Raw genomic sequence first — 19,013 nt, forward strand, 5'->3', positions numbered from 1 at the left:
GGCAAGTTAGCAGTTGAAGCTCCTGATCTTAAAAGCACAGATATCCAGAAATAACTCTATTAGCAGACACTTCTGGTAGGCTCTGTGTTCGCAGGGACATGAGGAAGCTAGCAGGCCGAGGGGCTGGAGGAGCTCGGCCGATGTACGGCAGGAGGAGAGGCTCACAACAGCCTGTGAGATAGGTCTGCCTCCGTGAGGAAGCGTAGCTGGCCAGGGAACGGTATTGCAGAGGAAAATCGAGATCCTGGACTTTGTTTTGCTTGCTGGGAAGGTGGAGTGGCTTGGTTCTGCTGGCTTTCCATGCTCTTCACTGCAACTCTGCAATAGTTCTCTTTATAAACACCAACATGTTGTATTCCAGAGAGGTAGCGTATTTGTTTAAGACACCTATTTGCTTGGGAAGTCTTTGCTTGTGGGAAGCAGCAGACCTGAAAATCTGGGAAGCGCTGGCAGCCAAAGAGACAACCGGACACTGCTTCTGTGTGTGTCCGTGCTCCTCGCCGCTGGCTGGGCTCCTCATGGAGACCCTGCGGGCATCGCTTGCTCCGCTTTGCCTTCTGGCAGCTGAGTTGGATTGTAGCAAATTATTTTTCTGCTCCTGGAGAAACTCCCATTTACAAATACAGCTGTTAAAGAATCCAGTAAGTGGCTGTCAGAAGCACTTTAATTTCTTGATTGCCTTTTATCTGGATAAATTCTGCCTTTTTTCTTGGAATTTTAGGAAAAGGGCAGCTAGGATTTCTTTTGACTAGTTATGCAACACAGGTGTGCGTACATTAAAACTATGTTGTATATACTGTGGTTTCCGGTATTCCAATTCAAATACCTTTTTGATTTAGCATTAAGAGGTAACTGATTGCTTTGTCAAATGGACAAGAGTTGCTTATTTTCCTGGATAGTCTTCAACACTGTTGAGAAATTAATGGCAGTTTCAGAATTTATGAAGGGCAAAGAAATTGTATTCTTTGATTCAGAGAGCTAATTAGAAGTAAATGCCTGTGGGTATTGGGCTTTTCCCCCCTACATTTTAGGAGCATTAGATGAAAATTTAATAATTGCTTTTAATTTTACAGGCAGCCAGTATCAAGCGTGAAATGACCTTCCCTGCATTTCAACAGGAGGATGTAAAAAGCGACATCAGTCAAAAACTGCCAGACCAACAGTTTCTCCTGTTCACCACAAAGGAGGAAGATTTAAAAACAGCAGAGACCAAAAAACCAAACAGAGCTCATGAGTATGAAAAGGAAAACACTCGTTCTGTTTGTCTTCTGGAACAGAAGCGCAAGGTTGTTTCTTCAAATATTGATGTGCCTCCAGCAAGGTAAGGAAAGTTGGGGGTTTTTGTTGTGTTTTGTTTTAAGCTTTTTTTTTTTCCCCCCCTTTTTTTTTTTTAAATGGCATATTAGAGGCAAGTTTGGTAAGCAGTACAGTGGAGTGATAAGACTAGTATTTGTGTCCAAGCAGTCCAAAGTCAATCACAACTCCACTACTTGAGAGATCTGCTAGAAAATTGGAAACACTGGTAGCAGAAACTGAGACCATCTGCAGTGTAGGACTTTGAATTGCTTTTGCAATGTTTTTGCTTTTATAATGTGCTGCAACTGAGGTACTTCCAGAAGAGGACGTGTCTTAACAGGAAGAAATCGTTAACCCAGCTTCACCCCGAGAAGTAATCTTCTAAATTAGTCACACAATCATTTTACCTGCTAGCATTTTTAATTATTTTTTATTTTTATTTTTTACTGTCATACCTGCAGCCACTTTATACTCATGGGAGTGTGCAGTGACTTATGCTGCATAGCAAGGATGTAATATCTTATGTTCTGTTATATCCCTGTATAGGTATACAGCTGGGTCATAATGTGGTCTGTGAAATGAATTAATAGAAAAAAGTAGTGAGGAAGGGCCAATGCACGGAAATCAACTTGGTACAAAATGGGGATTTGGGGATTTTGGTATTGCTTTTTAATTTGTTTTTCCTTGAGGATCTGTTGTGAATGCACATAAATGTTTGTGTCTTTACCGTTTGCATCTGGGCAGTTACACTTCTAATTATAAACTATTGTGCTGGTTTTGGCTGGGATAGAGTTAATTTTCTTTACCGTAGCTAGTATGGGGCTATGCTTTGAATTTGTGCTGAAAACAGTGTTGATAATATAGGGATGTTTTAGTTGTTGCTAACTAATGTTTGCACCAGTCAAGGACTTTTCAGCTTCCCATGCTCTGCCAGGCGCACGGGAAGCTGGGAGGGGGCACAGCCAAGACAGCTGACCCCAACTGGCCAAAGGGCTATGCCATACCATATGACATCATGCTCAGTGTATAAAGCTGGGGGAAGAAGACGGAGGAGGGAGACATTCAGAGTGATGGCGTTTGTCTTCTCAAGTAATGGTTAGGCGTGATGGAGCCCTGCTTTCCTGGAGATGGCTGAACACCTGCCTGCTGATGGGAAGGAGTGAAGGAATTCCTTGTTTTGCTTTGCTTGCGTGCACAGCTTTTGCTTTATTTATTAAACTGTCTTTATCTCAACCCACGAGTTTTCTCACTTTTACCCTTCCGAATCTCTCCCCAATCCCACCATGGGGGAGTGAGCAAGTGGCTGTGTGGTGCTTAGTTGCCATCTGGGGTTAAAACATGACAACTATTTATAGGGAATTATTTTGAGAAAAATAACTGTTCTTTAATCTGAGACTTGACATATATCACAGCAACAAATTCAAGGTTTATTTGTCTTTTTTTTTTTTTTTTTCCTTCCTGATATTTAAGTGGAATAATAGTAAGAGAAGGAGAAACTGAGAATTTTATACTGACTAGTGATTTAAAGAGAAGGGGCTTGAAAACAGAGTCTAGAACCTTGAACTTTGCGGAAGGACTTCACTGCTTTGAGAGAGAAAAGGAATGACTCCTCTAGGAAATGCTGAACATTAGTATAAAAGAAACATCCAGTAATGCTAAACAGGCTCACTTCTATCAATGGTGAAAAACTGACAACAAATTGGGTATTCCGCATTGCAAGATGACAAGTGCTTTTTGTTTTTTTCTTTGTTGTTCATGATTTCGTGTTGGCATCAGTCTGTCTGCAAAGATTTTTTTCTTAACCTGCCTGATAAATTCACATGCACATAATATTCAGTAAAATGCCTTATGAGTTAATAGTGCCACTTAAAAAATACGTAGTCAGACTGGATGTTTTGCTGGTTTTTGGTGTGTTTGCTCTCTAAAAACCAACATAAACCAGCAGGTTCTGCCACATCATTCAGAACAGGATGACCATCATTTTCCTCTGGCTCTCGTAGATGACACTTGTGAAAACTGCAAAGCTCATGAGCATTTTGACAGTATTTTTTTTCCCCGCATATGTCTAGTAAAAAGCTGTGCATTGAAAGCTTGAAAATGTTAGGATGTTTGTTTGAGATTTTCATCAGTAATCAACCCCATAATGGCTGAGTGCCCTTTTCATTCATGCTTATGTGTCTCAAAGCAAATGGGATCATCAGAAAATTCAGGTCAGCAGAGATCTCAGGAAGTCACCTAGTCCAGCCTCCTGCTCAAACCATATGTTAGCATTTCCATTTTACAATTCAGGCAGCTAAGGTCCGGGATTTACGTGCCTTTTTGTGTGGCTTCATGCAGATAATCCACCTGAAGAAGGAGTTGAGCTCCCCTTTTCTGTAATTGCAAGATCAGCCTTGGAGGGATGGGTATTTTTCCCCAACAAGGTGGAAAAGAGAATGAATAAACATCTTTAATGCCTTCTTAAGACTAATTGTGACACCAGTTGTGAGCACGAGATACTTCAGATGATAGCAAATATGTTCATTTGCAAAGGTGTCTTCTAAAATTGTTTGTTGTTCCTGTATTTTGTTGTGGACAGATAAATGATCATATTATGTTGTTGCATGTTTTCAGACATGCAGGTTGAGCTGCTGCATTAGCAGAATTAGGCAATGAAGTACAAAACAAACCTAGAGTCTAAATCTGACAGTATGATAAACATCTCGGTCACTATTGCTACAGTTCTAAGGACAAGTTTAAGTTTCTCTTTTAATCTGAGGTGATTTATTGGGCCATTTGTCCACACAGGACAGGAAGAACACTAAAACCTTGACTTGGAGATCTTACTAAATATTTGTTGTTGTAATGAGGGGAATGCCCAGTCTCTCTTCCTCTTCAGCACAGTTTGATCTCTTAAGTCACGTTCTCTGAGAAGTGAGAGTCCAGGCATTTGACGTTCTCCTGCCTCTTTATAAGCCCCGTCCAGTCTTCTGTCTAGGACTGCGCTGATGGAGTTGCATGTTCCCAGAGGCAAATTCCTCCTCTGTTCTCCTCCTGGCAGGACTTGTTGGGTTGACTGTCTTCTCTGATGAGAACATCCATCTGCCTTTGCTGCTTGCTGATTGCCTTCACAAATTATTTGTGTCCAATTGTGAAAGGTCATCTTGAATTAATCAGATGATGTTTACAAAAGCATGGGAGAAATAAGGAGTTTAATATGATCTTCAGTTTCTTATTGCTACATACACCCTCTTTACAAAAAACTTTCAGCTATCATTTTGAAGTAGAAAAATGCTATGGAAATGAAGCTTGCTATTTATTTTGTTTTAAAACCTTAGTGGAGCTGGGAAGGTTACCTACTTTACTTCAGATACCAAGGTAAAGGGTAACATTAAATTTTGCAGTATCCCACTAAACCCAGGACAATACGTAATGATTTTGAGACAGAAGTTTATCATACTGCAGAATCCGTGTTAACAAGGGCATATGAGTATATCCATAAGAGCTCTGAAAAAGTGTCTGCAAAAGAGCTGGTAACATGGATAAGTGTACTTCACTCTGACCACAAAATGAAACAAAGTCCATCCCATCTTACCTGTTTTTAAGGATCTCAGTGAATGAGAATGAAAATCTTTGTGAGGCACTGTATCCAAAATAACTAAGTTCAGAAGACTCCGGTATAATAAATGTTGCTTCTGAGGCATTCAGCTGCAGGGCTTTTGTTACTGCTTATAGACTCTGAAATTTTAGAAATGTGAAAATATCTTAACAGAGTCCCTGGTGTTTCAGGTGATTGGTACTCAGGTGTGCTGAAATTACAGTAGATGGAACTGCAGAGCAGGGACAGGCTGGTGGCTGTCTGATGTGCACATGCAGGAAAATGGGAAACTAATGGAAATCATGGACACTTTAGAGTTTTGTTTGTTAATGAAATCTGGAAAGAAGAGGTAGATCTAATTAATTAATACAACAATCTAATAATAATACAATGTAATTAATAGTGCAGCAGTTACACACTTGCCTGGAGCACGGAAGGTGTGGGTTCAGGTTCTTTTGTTGTTTTGGAGCAAAGACCTGAACTGGGGTCTCTGGTGTACAAGGGAGGTGTCTTAACCATCAAAGTCCGGGCATATTCAAGGTACTTCATAGGGCAGCTCTTTAAAGTAATAGTGACAGGCTAAATGTTAGCAGACCTGAAATAAATATTCTGTTACATGCAGGAGAATTTTAATACTGAAATTAAATTAAATTTTAAAGTTGATTGTTTACATTTTCTATTTAATCTTGCATAAATACTGCAGACGTTTCTGTCTACGTTATGTGCTGTATTGGAAGTGTCTTTTGGACTAAAATAAGAGGAGACCATGACTTTCTCTTACTGATTTTTATGTCTTGGAATGCAAAAATGAAATGAGAGGTTAACAGCATTAGGTCTTTCCCTTTTCAGATTTCTTCATTTGGTCATTTTGAACAAAACTTACACAAGTTAAATAGCTTTCCTACTTCTGAAGCTCAGATGAGCATAGATGTTCAGCTTGAGTAGATGAATTATTTAAAGTAATAAGGAAATTTGAATTCCTTACTTTCCCTTCAAAGTTATTGGTAGTTTTGGTGCATAAAGGACTGCTGTCTTGGAGGAAAGGGTCTGACCACTTGGCTATAAACTGCAATTATCTCTGAGAATTGAGATGTCATCTGTACAACAAAGGAGAATGTGCTTTACATTGACCTCCAGTTCAAACATGAACGATCAAACACAGCCCAGATCCGTAGGATCTGAGTAGTGAAAGGTCATTTTCTAAAAAGAGAGTGGTGTCGCTGAGGGACTAACCATCTTGTCTCGTGGGCAGAAGCAAGCACAGGTCTACTAGTGTTTCGGGCAGCTACATCTGTAGAGGTCAGACGTAATCAAAGACAACGTCCCCAGTAGGCAGCAGCATGGAATTTAACAGAGCCGTTTTGCTTATTGTATTTCCATCAGTTACTTACCATAATGCACACTTACTCCCAAAGCAATTCAACAAGAAAGACGAGAAAAAGCCTGGGCTGCTGATACGGTGGGTGTGAGTCGTGATGTAGGGACCCAGTACAGGTCAGGCAGGTGGGGAACGGCTTCTGCATCTCAGAGGATGAGGATGGAAGGGTGGGCAATGGAGTGCAAGGGATGAAGTTTCCTTTTGTTGAGTAAAATGTGAGAATATGGAAATGTCTGGAAACGGCGATGGGGTTAAAGGTCCTTTTAGACAGAATCGTTCTGACCAGCTGTAGCTGGAAACCCTTCAAAACTTATGTGCATTGATGTCAGAAGTGGTGTCCTTTCTGGTGTCCCAGAAAGGAGTAACTGGAAACATCTGAAAGGTTAAGAGAATTAAAGAAGGAACTAGGCAGGCATCGCTCCTACCCGTCTGGTGGGTGGGAGCATTTGAATAGTTTTGCTTTCGTTAAACTTTTGCTAGATGACCTCAAAATATTGTGAAATTTGTATTATCCCCTTGCCACATAATTCTCCTTTTCCCCAGTCCTCCTGTACCCTATCTTCTCTGAAAAAAAAGAAAGAAATATAAACTTTCTAACTTCCTAACTTTTTCTACATTAACTTTGTGCTCTTAAAGGACAAGCCAAAGCTAAACCTCAGCTGTTTAAGCACTTCCTGTAGTGTGAAAATAGCTATTGTGCAATAAAACCTTCTAGTTCCTGTGCCCTTCTGGTTCACTGCTATTAAGCAGTGACATTTGCCATGACAATAATATATTGGATTTTACTATCTTCTGTTTCTTTTGTATAAAAAAAAAAGTTGCTCAATTACTGCGAAATTAATTTTTATTCATGTACCTATACTTTATCTACTAATTAGTTTATAATTTAATGCAAGAATATGTGAAATAATTGAAATAAAGTAAATGAAATATCTCTAGGAATTGTCTCCCCTGTTGCTTCTTTAGGTCCTTCTAGAATAGCTACAGAAAACTGGAGCAAAATGAATTGCAGCTGTGTTTTCTGGCCATCATTATAAAGAAACAGTATAGGCAGGGCTGCATTTTCATCCCTAAATTATTTTCTTGCCTGGTCTCTCCAGGAACATAGCTCTGTTAGCCTTGTGATTAGAGAGTGTGTTGTTGATCTGTAAGGCCTGCTGGGCATGATTGATTATGTACCGTGCATTTCAATGGAAACATTTGCATGTTTTCATAGCCAAAACTCTCCAGGAGCCCTACTCCAAGATCAAAAGCAGTATCTGCTTAACTGTGATTTCCCCACTAGGAGGACTTCCCAATCTACTCGCAGAGGGAAGAACGTGATGATCAAGTTGTGCTTTTCTGTTTATCCAGAGATGATGTTTATTCAGAGATTGTCTTCTGTGATGCTTTTCCATCTGTTTTAGAAGGCTTCTCAGTTCTCCTTGGGGGAGGTCCTTTCCTGTATCCCTCATAATTTTGGCAGAGTGGATTGATGGGGCAACTTCAGAGGGCATCAACTATTTGTTGGCTGCTCAGGCTTTTCAGTCAAATGGGTGAAAACAAAAGGCCAAGAAACCAGGCTGTGCTTCAGATTTACTGACTGTAGCTCTGAGTGTCTGAGCTCTCTAGCTTTCCTCCTTGCCTAAAAACACTTCATTGGGATGTGAGTTTTTCTCAAAATTTTTTCACCACCCTATAGGTTGAGTGCTCCTGTTTCTTAAGTTTTATTTTCTGTGCATCTATGATGTTAGAAACTTTAGAAACTGTTGTTTTTCATGTAAAGAGAATTATTCCCAGAGTCATTCCCATATTTCAGGGCTTCTGTAAAAATGTTGGTAGTTGGCAATACCATTGCCAATTAAAAGCAGCTTCTCCAAATATCCACACCAGCTAATTATTGAAGTAGTAAATTGTTGCTTTGTTTTGCTAGACTTCTTTAGTTAAATATGTGTGTAGCTTGATTGGATTTCACCCAAGCAGTCATTAGAGCTTGATTATGTTTAATATTGATGGTAAACTGCTTGTCATGGTCTGTTGCAAAAAGGTGTGGTGCCTTCTAGGATCTGACTGTTAATGGGAAAAAGAGGCTTATCCAAAGAGCAATCAGAGAATCAGTCTGTTAGTACATTTTGAAGTAAAAAACTGTATATTTCTTAATGCTGTTTTCTAATACTAGATTTTCTTTGCATTTTAGAAGGACTGTATATGTACTTTAAGCTCTAGATGCCTTTGATCTGCCTGCAGCATGCAAAAACGGTGTAGCAGAAGCTTCTTTGAAAAGTGTAGATTGAATTGCAAATAAAAACTCTGCAGGTAGCTACTGCAGAGCCAAACCAGAACTCCAAAAGTCACCTTGCTCATTTAGCTGGAATGACATTTTCCAGATTACTTGCCTGGGTGTGTGTAGTGTTTGTTACCGTGATAGCTGAACCAGCTTCTCACGATGCTGAGACAGATGAGAGTGTTCATGACAGCTTGCAAACTGTTGGAAACTCACCTTTCAAGTGGTGAGATGGATCAAGTCTCAAGGGTGCTGGGGAACAGAGGATACAGTCAGTAGGACTTCCCCATTCAAAGAGTGGCTGAACATAGGGATGGTTGAGCTTGTTATAAAAAAGATTGGATTTCATAGCTGGGTGGTACAGACTTGGGCATTAGCATTCAGAAGTCCCCACTGCCAGAGAACCGCAGCGATATGTTGGATAGGATTGTTTGTTGAAAAAGGTGTAACATCCCCTGCAGTAGAAAAATTTACTCTGAACGTGTGCATAGTGTATCTTTATTTTTCAGTGGACTTTTGTCGGTTCTCCCATTTCTCTCCTTTGTGTTGTAGTGTGTGCATATCTGAGAGTTTCGACATATCTCGTACTTAACTGTACAACTGATATTCCTGCAACCATCGTGTTCAATGAGTTGCAACTTGTAGAGGAACCAGTTATGTGACTAGCACAATTTATTATTTCATCACTAGTCTCAGATACGCTGGCTGGCCTCTCCAGCAGGAGTTTGCCAACATAATATTCTTGTTAAAGTGTGAATTTTGGATGAGTTAACATTACCCTTGAGGTATTTTTTTTCCCAGTAATGTTCAAAGCAGAGGGAATCTTAATCTCAGGAATAAAACAAAGTGTTTTTTCTGTTCTTTACTCGTAACATTTTGCATTTGATAGTGATTTTCACACAGTTTGGTATAATGGCAACTACATGTCATTGTGGTCTTTGAGCCTGATTTACTATACCTGATCCTGTGAGAGCAGGATATGATTTAAGAGTGATGGACCTAGCAAGAATACGGATGAAGCTTACTTCTCATGAATAAGTGGCTTTCTGTTTGGTGGGGCTTTTTGTAGCAACTGGTCATCACATGGACCCCTTAGTTCACTGTTCCCGGGTCTCCATAATTTTCAGCTTTCACCCTGTCTTCTGATGTGTGCAGTAGTATTAATATTAGGAGAGGGAACTTCTAACACCAGCTGATGACTTTAGCCATATGGATTTTTGGCCAATGTTATTGTCCATTTTTTTAACTGTGGACTTGCAATGGCGTTCCCAGGAATGACATTCCAGTGAAAAATAAAAGCATGAGAACTTGATTGTGCAGTTACATGTGGTAATGCTAAGTTGTCCTACTGCCTGACATTGGAGTCTGTATTATTTTAGGTAATTGTTATTTTCAAAAGAAGAGTTTGCTGGTGCATGTATACATATACACATACATATGTATATATACATATATAAATAAGTTTCCCATTTCTCTAGAAAATCCTGTATTCAAAGCACTGCTGAGAAAGATTTGTCTTCATCTATAGAAGTATAACTACTTCTCATTAAAATCTTCTTCCACTGGTAGCCAAGACAAAGGGCTAAGTAATTTTATCTGTGTGATGGAAGTTGCCAATGGACAATGATCTCATTACCAAGGAAATTTCAATGAATTCCTCTAATGTGGCACAGAGGAAAAATGTGTTCTTAATCTGCAGCGACCATTAGGCACTGGTTCTTGAAGAGCTGCATTCAGTCAGCATTGCTGCTTTATCTGTTAGCCATTGCTGTGAATGCACAGCTTGTTCTCAGCTCTTCAGTTCCCTTAAAAAATGGAGTGTAATTTCAAAACACTCTTCAACAGCAGGCAATATTCAATAAGAGTAATTTCTTTGTGGTTTGTGTTAGCTGTGGCACAAAAAAAAATCCTCTTGAAATGCCATCTGTGCTGAGAAAAAGAAAAAAGTCAATGGGTACATGGTTTATAACTTGTGTATCTATGAAACATGCAAGAATGGGTTACCATCTATATGGTTACATAGATTACATACATCATAGCTATGTTCACAGCTATAATTTTATTTAAATGCTATAAAATTAAAATATTCTAGTTTATGCAGTGGTATTCAACGTTGTATCGTTGAGGTCAGGAAACACATGAAGCTTGCCTTTCTGAGAGAAGTTGTATCACTGATTGTTATTTGTAAAATATTTTTAGAAATTTCTGTCTTAACTCCTTTAACATAATCTCTATGAAAACATTCATTTTACACATTTAAAAGAAAAAGAGGTAGAAACTGTGACTTTTCTCCATTTATAGTAATATGCTTGCATTGTGTGTACAAGGGTTTTTCGGTGTTTTGTTTGTATCCCTAAGACAACTACACTACAGTGAAACTCATCTAACTCTATTGATTTTATGAGGTACGTAAAGTGTATAATTGGTTTGTATAGCTGAAAGGTGCCTTTTTAAGGCACCTTTTATTTTTAAGGTGCCTTTTATTAATTTCTGTAAGAAAGATTTTCTACTCTCTGTTATATGGGTTTACATGTGTCAGATACCTGTTTTGCCTGTTACTACAGTTTTAGTGACAACAGGAGTGTTGCCAAAGGATGGAGGACTTAATCACTTTGAAATATTAATAACTAGATTTTATGTAAAGTAGATTTTTCTAACAGGTTATTTTTATTTGAAGCAGAACCACATCTTCCTGTGGCTTTAGTCATCTGCATGGTTTAGTATAAGCTCTGACTCTTCCCTTTTTACTCCCTGATTGTTTTGGGAAAATGGTGGAACAGAAGTGTTGCTAGATACACGAGATCCGCATGAAGCAGCTACAATTTTTGATAAGTTGCTAGTCTTCCTAGATAAAATATCCTTTGACTTTGTTACCAAAGCAGCACTTGATGGGATTGTATTGCACCGGCAGTGTACTGCACGTGACCTGCAGCATGGCTTTTGTTCCCTGTGGAAAGCATAGTTCCATACCCAGCTGAATGGCTGCTTTTTGGAAGTTTGCAAGAGTTAACCTGTTGTGTTCAATGTATTTATAATACATACTGACTAGTTCACAGTGTTCTCGAGCCAACAATAAAAAAAAGTTTTTGTTCTTCAAGTACACTAGTCAAGCTCATTACGTAAGGAATTTTGCGATTTTGCACAGGTCTGTATTTTAAATTCTGCCACAGGAATTCCCACAGGTGATCCGATACCACGTCTGCCAAGTAACCTTGGGCTGTCTATGCTTGGTACCCAGTGAACAGAACAGAGGTAGTAGGATCTTCAGTGGACCAGGAGGAAGTTGTGCATGAAACATGAGCTTCTGCTTTTAGTGGTCCCAGCAGAGAAAGTACATCCCGAAGTACCTTGCTTTTCCATCCATAGAGTAAAAGATGAAATGAGATGAGACATTTTGCTAGAAGTATTTAACATTCCCAAGCAAATGTATGTTTACACTTTGTATAGAACCAACGTTTCGAAACATAACTTTGTTCTCGTTTTGGGATAAAACATACACTGTTAGCGGCTGTGTGTGTGAAGTGGTTTGTTTGATAACCACATCTTCAAAATAGCCTCCTTGGGGAACTGAGGGAAAAAGTATAGAATAACATTGCCAGAATACAGTAGCAGAGTGTTTCTTTTCTTTAATTATACATTATACTAAATTCTAGGTATCTGAGAGTTGTCCTTGCTTCTCTCCAGGAGCATACCAGAAGCCTACATGTGGCTGGACACTGGAGCTGTGTTGTGCTATGGAAATAGTTGTCCTCTGCCGTGTCAACATTGGTATGCTGCACTGAGGCTGCTACTGTGTTGACACATGGATGTTTTTAATAACAGCAATATTCCAGATGGTAAATGGGGTCAATAGCCAGTTGATGCTTTTGATAAGTTATTTTAGACTGTAATACTGTTGCTCCTCATTGATTTGGTTTGTTACCCAAAACTTAATGTCTTGGCCATTTCTTTGAGGAGAGACAGAGGGTAATATTTCCACCAGCAGCAGATGTACCATCATTATGGTCAGCTTTATAATGAAGTAAAGCCTGTGTTTAGGTAATGTTTTTCCCAGGAAAACCCCTGTTAAAATACTTCGTAGTCTTTTACTGAATTTTTTATATGAAGGACATTCTTCATCCCATACTGTGCTCCCAAACTTAAGCTCCCTGCTGAGTCTGTCTGCTTTCCCCCTGTACCTTAATTTGGGTCATCGCTTTTGTTTTCACCATGAATGTCTGATTTGTTCCTCCCTTGAAGCTGAGACAGGCAGTGAAGTAAGATTTAAAAAAAGGATTTGGGACTTTCCCATACACACGCATACAGTGCCACGTACTGTGTGGAGCAGGAAGCGGTGTGTGCCTGATGGCTCGGTGTGAGGCTGTTCCTCACCTGGCTGAGTGAGAAGGGAAAAGGTGCCAAAGAGGATGTGCTGGGCCTATTTTGATATTTCTTTATAATAAAAAGTGTCTGTGAAAAAAGGTTTGATATCACTTCCTGATAAGTCTGTGCTGATGATTTAGAAAGAGTATTTTGGCTGCTTTTTCCTAGCTTGTTAACTCCTGAGAACTGCATCCTGAAGTCATGGATCTTTGTTTTGTTAACGTCCTTTTGGATTAAATAATTTAGCTTTCTCTCCTCCCTCTTCCCTCTCCTCTCTAAATCGGCAATAGCGGGGCTGTTAGTATGGGGCATGCTCATGCTATCTCTTGCTTCAATGTTACTTAGTTTATTTTACATAATGGTGGTTGCATTTATAGGGTTCACTGGGCCCTTGGCTCCAAGATTGCAGATGGGTAATTCTCATAGCAAGTGCAGAGTAGCTATTAAATACTATTCTTTATGTATATATGTACATACATATATATACAATCAGAGCATAACCATAAGTTTGTGTGACATACTTATGCACTGATCTCTGAAATCCTGAGAATATCATGCTGTTATTTAACCTTTCTAAACTAGTGTTTCTACTTCTGGTACCTATCTAGAGTACTTTTAGATCACAGGAATAATAATGACAGCAATAGTAAAAATCTAATCAATGTCGAAAGCCCTTTGAAACATGTCACATAAAAAGGCTTGTGGTTACATTTGTTTATATTTTGTGATATATACTTTATGATGATGTTGACAGAAGTTCAAAGCATTACAAAGGAAGATACATCACTATCTCTTGCAAAACTCTGAAGCAAATATATGCAGGGGAATGCAGCAATTTTGTCATTTTATTATGTTTTGATCTGAGTAAGAAGCTTGGAGAGAAGATCTACATTTACTGTATAATATGGGTCTTACCAAAATAAACTGGATATGTACTACACTTATAATAAATCATTAACATTAAAGCAGTACAAAACCAAGCTTTCACATCTTAAATTAAAACATCATGTGTAGCATTAATAAATATGGTTTGTATTGGTCCTACAGACAGAAGCTTTGAATTGCATTATGCAGCAAATGTTCTTATGTGGGGTTTTTTTTCTTTTTTTTCTTGGGATTTTTTTTTTTTTTTGGCAACCTGTTGTGCAGACATCCAAACTGTTCACAGTATTAATTGAGTTGCCTGTCGTTAATATGGCAGAGGAACTGGAGAGGCAGCATATCTGCAGTGGGGAGCTGGATTTACGAGCCAGGGAAAAATGTAGTTGCTGTGAAAGAAATTGTGAGGGGTCAGTAGATATCCCAGGTACCAGCGCTGCCCAGCACGGCTGAGACTTCCTTCTGCAAGACAAGGATTGAGGTCTCAGCAGCTGCTGCCCCTTGACATCGTGGTTGCAGCTGAGCCTCCACAGTGGTAGATGCTGTCCTCATTTCACCCGTGAAATCCCCCTGGGTGGAGGGGACTGCTTGGGTACGGCTGAGGAGACCCTGGCTACCAGCTAGTTTTTATTGTACGTCTGGTAAAATACAACCATCGTAAAAGAGCTCCAATTCATCACAGTCCTTCAGTGCCGTCTGTGCCTTTTAAAGTACTGTTGGCTCTATTGTTATTTGCCTTTCTGTGGTCCTAGAAGTATGGCTTATTTACCTGCTATCAAATATATCAGAAACAGGAAATAGGGAAGATTAAATCTTTAGTCAGACTTCAAAACTGAAAACAACCTGTCCTTCTGTCCATCCCTACATCGAGGGGCAAATATTAAGCCATTCTATGTGTTTCTGCTTTTCTTACCTACTTTTTTAAATTAAAGCTTGTCTTGAGCTATATGTTTCCCTTGATGTCATGGGAACTTACAAAGCACCTGGCCTAGCTTGCCCTCCTGCTTTGTGAAATGTCCTGTTGACTCACTGCGCTATACAGCCTCCCACCTACCCATCTATTGCTGCGTATTCTCTTCCTCCCACTTGTTCTCCCCGTGCTTTTCTTCTGTGGGTATGCCTCTGCTCCAGCCATCCCTTAAAAACACCACCGGCTCTCCAAACCTCACCTTCTTTCAAATACTTTACATTTTTCACAGTAGGACTTCTAAAACCTTTCCTTCAGTTCCAATGAGGAATACATTTTTCTTCCTCTCCAAAAGGTGTACTTCCAGATACTCTGAAATGACTCTCTCCTCATGCTTCTATGATGTATTCTATAAACAGTATTTGGGATAAATTGTGTTGTGCTGAATTAAGGAATTACATGGTTAAAAGCTCCTGTTCTCATAATATGCATTGAATGTATTTGTGTGCCTGGAAAATATCCAGGTAACCTTTGTCTGCCCTACCGCCTTGGGAAGGAAGGCTCCGGAGAGCAGTGCAAGCTCGTGGAGGGAAGGAAGTAGCTGGGAGAAAGCAAATCTGGCTAACTAAATACGTGACCCCAATCGTCATTTTTTCACTACTATTTTTGTGAAATGATCAACATTTGTTATATAAGCTGATCATATCCAGTTTTTGTTGGGGGGGGGGGGGTGTGAACAGTGAACAACAGACTGAAGTTCAAAATCTGCGTTGCGTGGTGGTAAGTTTCTTTGTTTCTGTGATCTAGCCAAAAGTAACAGACTTTCATAAGCAAGGGCAGATGTGTATACATGCTACGATATGTTTCTATACAACACTAAATCACCAACAAGATAATTAAAGTCTGCTGAGTAATGCCTGTGGTGAGGCCACAAACAACATACACATTATTTATATAAGCAGTGATGGACAAATTGTTACTGATTTCTGTAAACAGTACAACCTAAAGAAAACACTAGACTTTTTGAAGAAGCTTATCTTTCTAGTTTAAAAAAAAACGACAAAAAACAAACAGAACAAAAAACCCCAAAAAACTCCAAACAAAAACCCCCCAACCAAAAACCCACAAGCCAAGTGAAAGGTAGACAACAAGAAGCACAGAGAACAACCATTATGAATAGATGGCTAATTTCCTCTGTTCCTACACCAATTTTGTTAGTATATATTACTAAGTCTAATGAGTTGTTTTCTGTTTACACTATACTTGAGCCCAAAACATACATAGTTATCTTTAGACCATTACAGGAGCCCATTCATAGGAGTATGGGGACCCCATTCTGCTGGTTCTGCACAAATGTGAGTGGGTACCTGTTATGGAAATTATGTTTTACGGGGTTGAGGGCACCTTGGTTCCTCCCTGCATACAAAACTAGGCCCTTTTTAGGCTATCAGAAAGCTTTGTTCATTACCCAGTAGGGCAGCTACTTCTAGAGGACAAGAACTGGAGATGGAGTGAGCAATGCCGAGCTGCACACGCAATGGGCTGCTCTTGCAACTAGTATAGCTCCACTGAAGCAAATTGGTTCTGCTACCATACATCTTCCCTAATTGATTTCAGTGAAAACAAGGTCTGACCATCACCTGCAATACCCAACATGCATTAAAAAAAGTTGTGGTATTTATAAAAAACGTTACAGAAAGCTACTCTGTGATTAGTAAAGATTCATTTATTTATTTCCTTGAAACATCTGTGTATGTATGTACATAGAGTAAATTCTTATTTTATGTTAGAGTTTATCTTGATGGGAAAACTGGATATGCTGTCATTACCTCAGAGCCTTGTCTTGTTGATAGAGAGAATTGCTGTTGTTTTAATGGAAAATATTTGAACAGATTTTAACAACCTTAAACTTGTACCATGTTCTGTTTAAAAAATATGCTGAGTACTTTCCCAAACTCTATCTTTTAGGAGATGCATGACTGCATGTTTTATTTCTGGTGTATTGCCAGATTTCCTGTATCATCATCTCTGCCAAATAATTGCTCACTTATTATACTGGTAGCTTAAATATTGTTGCCTCAGAGATGTGTTTAGAAGTTATGATAGGTATTGGCATATTTTGATTTATATCATTGGAACAGCAAAAATACTGGTGGAAGGTCCTCCATGGGTCATGTAGGTCTTCACTTGCCCCCCACCAAGATCAGTTGTATGTATTCCTTTTGATAATTGTCTAATCTGTTCTTAAAAGTTGGTACCTATTGACAGGTCGTCATTCAGAAGGGCAGTCAATTCCAGAGTTTAAATATTTTTACTGCTAGAATTTTTTCCCATTACAGCTAAAACCTCCCTCATGGCTTTTTACATCCATTGCTTCTTTCCTGTACCCCAATAAGCATGGAGAACAATATACCCCCTTCCTTTTTTATCTTCCTCTCCATCATTTTACATAGTGGAAGACAGTCTCTTTTTGGTGATGGAAGGGACACCTTTTATCCAATCACTATTTAATATAGGTTGTATGAATAAAGTTGAAAATGAAGATACCATGGGTGAACATCCCATTTCGTGGTGGCACAGATGTTCAGGCTCTGGCCTTTTGCTGAGGGCAAGGGATTGAGGCACTCTCTGGGGAACCTGGGGAGTCAGGTTTGGGAAGGGGAGGGGACCAACGCTGGTCAGCAGAGATGCACAGTGGCAGAAACCCTTGAGCACGTCACAAGCAGGAATGGAAGATGCCTATGGCTTCTGTGTTGCTTATGAGGAATTTGTGGATCATGCCCTTTAAGCATCAATATTTTCTGTGGCTTTATTATTATTTTTTTTCCCCTCTGCCTCTATTCTCCAGTTTTAACATAGAAGGTAAAATAGTGGTGAAGAAGATTAGAGGAGCTCCACAGCTGGTCAAGTTGAGTACCTCTGTGAGGTTAGTGAGTAGAATAACCGGGTGAGACTGCTGGTGTTTTCACGTGGTGGTAATAGAAGTAACAGGTTCTGAAAACCGAATCCAGCATTTGTTTTCCGGGAAAGGGAGCATAATATTTTCCACATTAATGCATTGTATGGGCTAAGGGTTGGACCTGGCCCAATCTGCTGTAGTTCATGCATGGCTGGAAGCCCAGAAATGCCACTTTTGTCCACTGAAGGATGGTACTAGAACTAGTTTAGAGAAGGAATATCTGTTATTCACTTGTAAAAGCAGTAGTCTTATCGCTGCTGCTAGCTCTGCAACTGAGTCATCTCTTTTTCATAATGCTTAATATACTTCAGCTGCTCCTTCTGCCTGTGTCTCCTTCCCTCTGTGCTCCCCAAAATGTATGTAGGCTCCCAACAGCAGAGTGCCACTCGAGGTAGGGAGGCTTGGTTTGAGGATTTGCTGCTTTGAATACTGTTTACAGCAGGTATAAAGCAGATGCATTGTTTTACGCTCTAAAGGAAGGAGGGGGGGGGTTGGCGGCTGTCCATCCGTGTAGCTTTGAAACTTGATTACTATTTGTTTGAATAGTGATACACTAGATAGGTTTTGACAAACTCCAGATTGCTAAACAGTGGCAATGAAGCATTCATTTGTATAAGTATAAATATATGTATACTATATATTATATATATGCATATCTGTAGAGCCTTGTGAACATGAATTCAAAAAGTCTGTGGTTTAGGTGAGTCTCAGAGGTCATTTCTATTTTCCCTTCCCCTCCCAAGGATACTGAATTGTTTTCTGTGGGAGTTGGGTTGAAGTTAGATGTGGAAATGGTTGAACAGATGACCCTCTGTTAAAAGTGAAGGACCATTTCCTACTGAGTATTTTCGGGTGCATCCTCCAGTTGAAACACATAGCATCCAAAAATTAATCACTTTGAGAGTGGCTGTTTTGCTAGCTACATTTGATATGAATGGTTTCCCATGTACTTTCCCTTGTCCATGTGTGTGCAGCGTTACGTACTTATGTACTGCAGCACATCATATTAGTGTGCTATGTAATTTAGAAGAGAAGATGCTTTCTGCTTTGTAACTGAACTTCATGCATGCACAGGGAGATGACAGTTTGTTTTTCGGAAAAAAAAGAATTACTCAAATAGTGATACCTTCAAAATTTATCAAGTCCGCTTCAATGTGTGCAGGAGAGCAACTGTGCTGACAATAAAAATAATAATGCTTAGTACAGCATTTTTATGATTCAGTGCTGTACAGACACTAACATGCTCTAAAATAACAGAGAACAGTAAGCAAAACTGCTTTAAAGATGTTCAAGAAGTGATACAGCAGGAGGAAGTGGCTGCCCAGCAAGGCAGGGGCTGTACCAGGGTTAGAAGTGGAGACTTCCTGACTGCCAGCCCTGACCTCCTTCTTC

The 19,013-nt window shown here is 39.5% G+C and overlaps 1 protein-coding gene across 2 annotated transcripts in view; it reads left to right on the forward strand.

Annotated features, from left to right (window-relative positions):
* ZNF704 (zinc finger protein 704) overlaps nucleotides 1-19,013 on the forward strand; it is a 94,597-nt gene that overhangs the window by 19,665 nt on the left and 55,919 nt on the right. For both annotated transcript variants that reach the window (XM_072852296.1, XM_072852295.1), the window contains exon 2: nucleotides 1,074-1,321. In XM_072852296.1, the coding sequence (XP_072708397.1) occupies nucleotides 1,074-1,321 (248 nt within the window). The remainder of the gene's footprint in view (nucleotides 1-1,073; nucleotides 1,322-19,013) is intronic.

Source organism: Ciconia boyciana, chromosome 2 (assembly GCF_034638445.1).
Source record: "Ciconia boyciana chromosome 2, ASM3463844v1, whole genome shotgun sequence".
Lineage (NCBI taxonomy): Eukaryota > Metazoa > Chordata > Aves > Ciconiiformes > Ciconiidae > Ciconia > Ciconia boyciana.